Below are 9,194 nucleotides of genomic sequence, written 5' to 3' on the forward strand. Positions count from 1 at the left end.
GCCGTTTTCCTTTGTGTCCCTTTAATACACAAGGGGACACCCTTTAATGTGCCTTTAATACCCGTCGCAGCCACTTGCCCCAACCCCTGCTTTGACAGCCCAAAAGGGACCTTGGAGTGCTTGATTGTGGCTGTCAGCTTTTTTAAAGGTTGCACTCTGTAGTTTGTGCCAGTATTTACAAATGTTGCTGCAGCTCTTACTAGTTTGCTATTTTGGGGTTTCTTGCATTCACGCACCTGTGCATTTACAGAGGTCCAAAAAGGGGCAACCTTCTTTGGCAAAGCCCTGGGAGGAAACTGCTGGCAAAGTGCAGCAGGTACCAACCTGCAATATTGACACAGAGGGGGACCATATAGCCTTTCTCCCTGCTTCGGTTTGGTTTGACAACAGCCAGAATGCAAGCTATCAAGTAAACTGAAGGGACAAGTGATCTGTGCTTTCAAACAAAAAAAAAAGACAGTGAGATTCTCCCCCTCCCACCTTTCGTGTATCCTTTGAACATCCTTTGTGTGTGTAGATCTGATTTTCCTAAGGGTCTTTACACTTTTACCCCACTTTTACCCCTTTTACATTCATTGGAGCAACAATCCTAGAACAAGCTATGGGTTGTGAGAGTGCCTTGTTACCCTCAAACAAGCCAGCCTATGGGAAAAGGTCTGGGTTCACATGACCGAGCACCCTACCATGATGGGTAGTAGTGATGTGCAAACCTCAATCAACGACAATTTCCCACAGTTGTGACTCTGTAAGCACCTGAGAAATGATTTTGATTTAAGAAGGCACAGATGACAGAAGTTCAAGATTGGGAGACTAAGTTTAAGGGGTTAGGATTTTGCATCAAAGCCTCTCTGCTGTCAACTACTCAGAAACTGACTATAAGCTACATGTGTATATTCCGGAGATCCCAGGCTTCTGAGATAGCCCATATGTGGAAGCTGAGATGCAGCTCCCTCTTTAAGGCTCCAAACCCAGCAGGGGCAGCTCAGACCATAGGAAGACTAAATCGGACCAGCCGTCACATCAGGCAACGCACTCTCTAAAGGATGCACAGCAGAGAAGATAAAAAAACCAACGCAGAGCCATCCCTTCTTATGCCCTTCCATTTTCCTTGAAGTCAGGGCCTGCTGTTCTATGCTCTTGGTTTAACGAGATGTGATAAGAGACACAGATGTGTTTTAGAGCACAGGGAGCCCCCAAACAGATATTGTATGTAAGTATGTATGTATTTCATAGTGGAAGATATAAAGTTGTGCGGGGGGTGATGTATTCCTCTCTTCCTGATGCTTCCCCAAATTCACAGCTGTTTTCTGCTCAGCCAGGCTATAAGCCCAGTGGAAGTATTACTTCCACTGAAAGAAAAACATCCAGGAAGAAGTGGTTGTGTGAAAGCATTAAAGGGTAAAAATTCTGCACCCCTTTGTGCCTGCCACTGGTGCACACAGAATCATCTCCAGCTCGCTTCGTAGTTTAGAATGCCCTCTGGAGGGAGATAGACTTGGCACTCTCGCTTTCCTTTTGGCACCAAATCGACTGGTTCTTTTTGCTAGGCATTTTGCATTACATTTTGCTTGGTATGATGTTTGCAGGTGGAATAGTTTTTATGATTTGCATTCTGTAATATTATAATATTTATCTTTTTAAAAGAATTTTATGTACAATGCCCTGTGATCCCTTGCTGATGAAGGGCAGTTTGTACATTTTTAAAATAAATACTCATGACTCACATTCTAAGTCATAGGATATGCCACCATCGTGTCATGTTAGACCAGGGACAGGCAACCTGGCACCCGTCAGAAGTTTTGGCCTACAACTCCCATCATCCCCAGCCAGCATGGCATGTGATCAGGGATTACAGAGAAGCTCCCAGGTTGCCTACCTCTGTTGTTAGACCCTCCATCTCATCAACACGTGGCCTTTTTGGAAGTCTTCCCAAGTCATGCAGAGCTTGAGTTCGATGTAACTTTTCTGAAACTTGCACATTTTGAGTCTGTTGCCTAAACCTGTTGTCTGCTTTTGCATGGCTCCAGCTGAAGCTCAGCGGTCCTCGGGACTCCCTCAGGGCCTGGCCAGTTTACCACCTTGCTAGACCAGGAAAGACCTGCCTGCCTCTGAATGATGGATAAATGTTCTGTTAAAACCTTTGAAGTTTCTCACCAGAGATGTATGTGGAAGCTCATCCTGCAAATCCTATCAGGTAATTCCATGGAATTGCTCGTTAAAATGAGTAAGTCCAATAATAAATGGAAGGAAGATCCCTGAGATTCCGATTCAACAAGAAGTCACAATCTGAATCTAAGGTTAGCAAGTTTATTGATGAGACAAGTGTATTTCTGAAATTAGTGCATCTCTCAAAACCTGGACCAAAACCTGGATTTCTTCAGATGATCTCATATCAATACATGGCATCTCAGTTACTCTTTAAATGAGTGATGGCACTGAAATTTTGGGTTAAAGGTTTGGAAATGATCACATATCCCTCTCAGATCTGAAAGTACGGAACCAGTATGGGCCAAGCCTGAACCCTCCAAGGTTTGCACATGCTTTGCAATGGCTCAGTCAGTACTAATGCTCTTCCCTCCCCCTGTTCAAAGCCTCACACAAAACACAGCCCAGCAAAGGGAAAAAGGTGCCGGGGAGAGTTGGTGTAAGGAGCTTCTTTCCATCGCTGCTGCGAAGCCCAGTATGTGGCGTTCCGGTGTGTCATGGGGGCAATGTATGCTTAATTGAGTCGGGAGGAACGGGAATCTGCTTCCCAGGCTGCTCTGTGGGGATTAATTCTCCCAGGAAATACCCCAGAAGAGCGTTCCTCCACTGAATCCCTTCACAGCAGCCCTCAGCTGCTGCCTCCCTTCCCCAGAGCACAGTTGGGAAAAAAGATGCTGGTAGTGAGGGAGGGCTCAGAGTGAGTTTCCCTGGGGTCAATCCACCTGAGGTTTCTCCGGAATCCCTTGGAAAGGCTTGGGAAAACTGGGCTAATTATGGGGTGAACCAAGAGAAATGCGCCTATCTCTGCTTTAAACCAAAACTCACTTGCAGCATTCCTGAATAAATCACAGGCATCCAGGTCTATGTGACCTAGATAATAATTTATCTTGTAGATGAAGGCTGCAATTCTATGTACACTTGCTTGTGTGTAAATCCCACTGAAGTAGATTGCAGTTACATCTGAGTAAATGTGCTTAAAATTGGCCCATGCCTCTGAATCATTACAGAAAACACACGCGTGTGAACATTTTATAAGCAGGTTCCGAAATATTATAACCTTCTTTTGAACTAAAGGAAGGTCTCTGAACTATTCCTGGGTTTCTGTGTTCAACTACTGCACTGTCTGTCATTTAGAATAAGCTTGAAAACCTGGTTTGCAAAGTTTGTGTGTGCTAAGTTGCAATGATTGAATTAGGTGCACTGAAGCTGATGTGCCAAGTGCATTAGTGTGGAAAGAAGAAACCTCCTCCACCCCAGGAGCTAAAGTGAAGTAAAAAGTCAATGTCCCCCCCCCCCCAGCTTCTCTTTTATCTATCACCATCACAGAGACTCTCTTAATACTCTGGGAGGAATATTAACCAGCAAAGTTGCAGCAAGGGCTACTGGGGTTTAGCGATGCCTTAAGAGGAAATACGCAGTAGGGATGAGCGCAGCATTTCCTGCGATGGATGCATTTGTGGAGTGCCAGGTGTTTGGTTTCTGCACTGGACAGAAGGCATGGCTTCCTTCCCGTGGAACCTGCATGGCTGGTCCTGCCGCATTTCCTCAACAACCCGTGCATGTCCTTGCCAGCAGTGTTTCCTGCATCTCCTATATTATCTCAGTGGAAGCACACCTGAAGAACCTTGTTGGAAAGAGCGGGTTGCGGCTTTGGACTCCTGAAATGCATGTTAAGTCCAGGGCAGAACCTCAGCAGGGTTCCCTGGTGCTGGCTGCTGACCACAGTGCACAACCCCTGAGAAGCCTGGACCCCAGTGGGCAGGCGGGCGGGCGGGCAGGGGATCACCTGGGTCCCCCCACTCTGCTCTGCACTGTGTGCAGCATCGGCAACAGCAAGAGCTCCCCACTTCCTTCCCCCTATGACGTGGGTTCAGGAAGCGAGTGGCACAGGCCTTCGGCTGCGCAGGTACCCAGGAAAGGAGGCAGGTGAGGGATGGGTGCGAGGAACAGATGCGGTTCTCAGCTGCTCACTTGCCCTCTCAAGCAGCAGGTACAGGGTGGGGGCAGCAAGGTGCTGGAGCAGAGAGCGGGGCTCCCTGAGCTGCCCTCAGGTTCAGCAAAGCCTGCGTGTTCCGTTGCCACTACTGAAGAAGCAGGCATGCCAGCTTTGGCACAGGGAATGGGGGAAGGTGCCATCTTGTTCTTTGCCTCTGCCAGCCACGTGTCTCAGGCTGCCCATGCACAGTCGCCAGGAGGAAAGCTCTGCTAAGCCAGCGATCAGCAGGAGACTCCCTCTGGGCGGTGCCGAAGGGCAAAACGGAGCCACTGGGACCACCCAGGGAGAGCAATGGCTGCGCCACTGGTCCAGTCTGAGGCAAGCTACTGCCTCGGCCTTCTCTCGGAAAGATCCAACCCCCTGCAGCCCCCAGACATGAAGTGTGGGCCCACAAGGAAGGGGGAGCTCTTTGAGCCAGGCTCAGCTGCCCCATCCTCTCACTGGTCCACCAGCATCCTTTACGGGTGGCACAGCATCGAGGACTGGGCTCAGCAAGCCTCGAGGTTCCTGTTGCAGTACCCAGACAGAGGAGGAGCGAAACCAGCTGCAGGACAGCCGAGACTTCTGTTCAGTCCCTTATTCATGCTGGACAGCCCTCTTGCTCACTCATGTGAGCAGCACAAAGTTACGAGAGAGCCCCCTGAGCCCAGTCGCCTCTCCGCTGCTGCCATCCAGGGGAGGAGGGTTGCCGGAGGAGCAGAAGCACTGGCTGCCTCCTCAGGAGGAGACGGCTGGCCCCGATCCTCCTTGCCATGGCACGCAAAGTGAGGCGGCCAGGCCAAGGATCGTCTGCTTGCTCTTCTCGGGGGCTGGTGCTCTGCCCCTGTGCAGGACATGAAGCTCAAGCTCACTGTCGACCGTCGAGAGGTGAGCTGCAGCTGCTGCTGAGTTACCAGCCGTTGCTCAGAGGTGCAGCCACAAGTTTGGCTCGCTTTGCTCTCCCTGGGCAGGGAACAGGAAGGACGGGGCTGCTGGGCCCAGCCCACCCAGAGGAGCCACCCGGAGGTGGGGCTGTGCGAGGGTGGGGGGCTGCTGCCTGCCTCTGCCCACTCAGGAGCCCATCCCCCTGTTGGGGGATTTACCTTTGTGGGGGGAGCCATCGGGTGACACCCACTTGTTTGCTCACGCCCGCTCTCTGGGCAGTGCCAGGGGCCCAGTCCTTTCCCCATACTACCCAGAAAAAGAAAAGATGGGGGGACAGAATGTTTATGACCCCCCCAACTTGTCCACTCTGTTTCTTAGTAGCACAGGGGGGGCTGATGAAACAGGGAAAGGATGACCCTCCCCCCCAAAAAAGGTATGTTGCAACTAGTCCCCATAACCTGGAAGAGGATACACATAAAGTTACAAGTAGCCTTTTATATTGCTTTATTCCTCCACCATTAATTTATCAGTCCTCTAAGGAGACTGAATGCCGATAACAGGAATGAAACACCAGCTCAGTTTTGTTCTAAAAGCCTCAGTGTAAGTCCCAGACAGACTTACAAACAGAAAGTCTGGAGAAGGAAATGGGAAGGGCGTTCGCCTGGACTCCTTAACGCATGCACGCATCTTCAAATAAAGTGACAACTCAGCTTCCACAACCACCGCAACTAGTGCAGACCCCTCTCCCTCCCCTTCTGCCCACCCTCTCCCGCGCGGGTGCTCCTTCTGCCCTCCCTTCCGCGTGTGAGCCAAGGCGCCCAAGGAAAAGGGCAGCAGCTCAGGAGCGCCGGGGTGGCGAGAAGCAGACACCCTGGGCTAAGCATCACCTCCCCATGTCCGGTTCCCATAGCAATCAGAGAGACACCGGTTGCCAAGGCAACAACATCCTCCCTCCTAGACAGTATCAGAGCAGAGGTACCAACTCGGCTGCGGCCGGCTGCATCTGGGGGGAGGGCGTGTGCAAGCGGGGCTGGCTTGGCTGGGCAGCCGCCGCCGCAAGCCCTCGCTCGCCGAGGAGAAACGCTCCCGGGCAGCCTCCGCTTTCACGTGAAAGCCTCTCCTTGTTCCTCCCCAGCGAGGAAGTTGGACACTTTCCGGAGCCGGCTTCTCGCCCGCTCCCGCTCTTCCTGCGCCTTCCTTTGTTTCCCCCGGCCAGCTCGTCCTCGCCAGGCTGGCAGGCAGGCAGGCAGGCAGGCAGCCCGCAACCCGTCCCCGCCCCTCTTCCCGCCCCGCCCGCCGCCCGCCCGGCGGCTACCTTCGAGACAGCAAATCCTCCAGAGGCCGGAGTGCGTGAGGTCCCCCTTCGCCTTCCTGGGCTGGCTGGGCGAGCTCTCGTCCGTGGTGAGGTTGGTCCCGTTGCAGACGTTGGCGCTCGAGTAGAGCCAGTAGTCGGTGCCGATGGCGATGGTCATGAGGCTGAAGGCGGCGAAGGCGCCCACCGTGGTCAGCAGCATCTGGACCCCCCGGTCGCACCACACCATGGTGCTTCATGCTCCACCCGACGGGCTCGGGGGGCAGCGAGGGACCGGCGCGGCGGCGGCGGCGGCGGCAGCAGCAGCCCAGAAGTGCCTTCCCCCCACCGCGCCCGAGCGCCGGCTCGCTCTCCCCCTCCTTCCCTCTCCGCTTTCTCCCCCTCGCCTCCCTCCTTCCATCTACACAGATCACAGCGAGGAAGCCAAGACATGGGCGGGCGGGGAAGCGCGCTCGGGGCCAACGGGAGGGGAGGGGAGGGTGGCGGGGGGAAAGTGCTGCTCGGGGGGGCGAGGGGGCGGCGGCTCCGCTAGCCAGCCCGCCCCCCTGCTGGCCACGCCGGGGCGCCTCCTCGCCAGCCGCGGGCGCGCTCTCCGGCGCGCGATGCGCCCGCCACGAGTCGCCGCTTCCTGCCGCCCAAACTCGCGGACGGGGGGGTGGGGCGTCGGGGCGCCGCGCGCGGGAGCGGCCCCCGGCTCGGCCCCGCCCCCGCCCCCACCGGAGGGGCGAGACGCCGCGCAAGGGCTGCGGGCGGGCGGCCGGGCAGACGGGGCTGCGAGGGGTCCGCGCAAAGCGCGCGCGGAGCCTGGCGGGGCTCCCGGCGGGGGGCGCGGGCGGAAGGCGCCTGCTGGAGCGGCGGCGTGTCTCCGGGTGCCCGGAGCAGGTCGAGGCAGCGGAGCAGCCTGCGGTTGCCCGGGTCCGGGCGCCCGCTGCTGCGAAAGCCGCGCCGAGCCCGGCCCGCCTGCCACGCCACGGCCACGCCTGGCGCGGAGGAGAGCCCGCTGCGCCGAGAGGGCGCTGGGCGCGCTCTTCCCAGCCTGGCGCTTCCCGGAGCGCGCCGGGCTGCAGCCTCCACCCTCCTCGGTTCGGGTCGCCGTGGCCGGGGATGGTTGGAGGCGCAGTCCAGCGCCCTGCGGGGTGCCGAGCTGCAGAGGGGCTGCTCTGGAGGCTGGCTCAGTCACGCTGCCTCTTTGCCTGTGTTACAGAAGGAACAGAAATGCAGGACACGTGTTTCAGTGATCCTACTACAGATCTGGAGAGACGAGATTTGCTGGAGAAAGGGCAAGCAAGGCTTGCCCTGCCAGCCCGAAATCAGCAGGTGCGATGAGAAGCGAGCTGGCCTGGGCGGGCTGTGCCTCTCTCCGTGCTTCCTGGCCATCAGGCCGAGTGGGATATTCTGTTGCATTTATTACATTTCTCAGCATTCAGTCGCCAAGGCTCTCTGGGCAGTTCACACAGACTAGAAAGGTTAAAAAACATGCTATTGCACATCCTATTAAAGAGTTAGGCTTAATCTTGATTAGCATCACAGAAATAAGACCACACAGAGATGTGTGAAAGGGGAGGACTGTTGCCAGGTGGCATCGAGTCTTCCCCAACTCACATGAGTCCTCAACAGCCCTGCTCGGCCCTTGCAAAGTCACAGTGGTGGCTTCCTTTCCGAAAATGATCCGTCTCACATTTGGTCTTCCCCTTCTGTCTTCTGCTTTTCCTAGCATTTTTGCCTAAGGATCAGGGAAGGGCCATAACCTAGAATTTCCCTCGCTGCCTCTAGCAGGGACCCAGCATGCGGACAGGTATGCTGTGCTGCCTTTCCCACTTGGGCTTCTCCCTCCAGCTGTCGCGGATGCTGTCCTCTGAGCACGGCACAGCTGCCGCTCTGGATGGCTTTTGTCCATGAAACGGGCAGGTGCCATCTAGTCCATCGTCTCAGGCTGGCCCGGGCCTTCTCAGCTTCTCAGCACCAGGATTTTCCGGGAAGACTACTCTGAGCAGGGCTGTAATGTGCTCGGTGGCTCCAGTACTGCTGTGCTCCTCACTTGAATACATCACCTTGACACTGAAGTCCTCTTGCCTTGAGCAGAGCCAGCACAATCCTCTGCACCTCTGCTCTGTTCTTCTGGAAAACGCTGCTGGATGCTTTCCTGGAGGTGAGCTCATGTCACAAGAGGTGAAGGTGGTCATCTCTGGGAAAGCCCTGCTTTGCGTTGTTGAAGAAAAGGATGTTGCCTTCTCGAAGCCGTCAGCAAAGTGTGAGAACATAGAAAATGGGTAGCACCTATTTTGGGTGCAACTAAGCTGGCGGATGTGCCTTCCTCCCGTATTGGCAGACAGTGCTCCCTCCACAAAAAGTGTTGGGGGACCCTGCTGAGCGGGATAGACTCTGGGATGGAGGGAGAATCTCAGAAACTGAAGTGCCCTGAATAGAAAAAGTAGGATACATAAAGATATTTGAGAAAGGAGTCTTGGAGGCAGAAGATCTCCACCCACACAGTCCTAGAAAGACAAGGATGAAAAGGGGTGGAAATATAACTTTGGGGAAATTTCTCTTTTTCGCTAGAGCAGAAAAAAAAGTGGGAGGAAAAGGCAGAAGCAATCCGATGAATTAGTTCAGAGACTATGTCGTAAAGGAGGCGGTAGTAAAAACTGCAATATGCAAAGGGTGCTGATGGAAACTTGGTGTCACTTATGCATTTTTGCTTCTTGAGCACAGTAACTGAGTATATCATAGATACATTTCATGGCTCTCTCTTGCCTTTTCACATGATCGCTTCTTTGATTTAATCTTTAGCTGGCCTATCTCAGCCTTCTTCCCTTC

At 54.4% G+C, this 9,194-nt stretch overlaps 1 protein-coding gene across 1 annotated transcript in view; it reads right to left on the minus strand.

Moving 5' to 3' along the window:
* CACNG4 (calcium voltage-gated channel auxiliary subunit gamma 4) overlaps positions 1–6,606 on the minus strand; it is a 90,441-nt gene extending 83,835 nt beyond the window's left edge. Inside the window, exon 1 of the mRNA XM_044449565.1 lies at positions 6,381–6,606. Within this exon, the coding sequence (XP_044305500.1) occupies positions 6,381–6,606 (226 nt within the window). The remainder of the gene's footprint in view (positions 1–6,380) is intronic.
* Positions 6,607–9,194: the final 2,588 nt, after the last annotated feature.

The sequence above is a fragment of the Varanus komodoensis genome, unplaced genomic scaffold, assembly GCF_004798865.1.
Source record: "Varanus komodoensis strain SLA01 unplaced genomic scaffold, ASM479886v1 scaffold59_1, whole genome shotgun sequence".
NCBI classification, from domain to species: domain Eukaryota; kingdom Metazoa; phylum Chordata; class Lepidosauria; order Squamata; family Varanidae; genus Varanus; species Varanus komodoensis.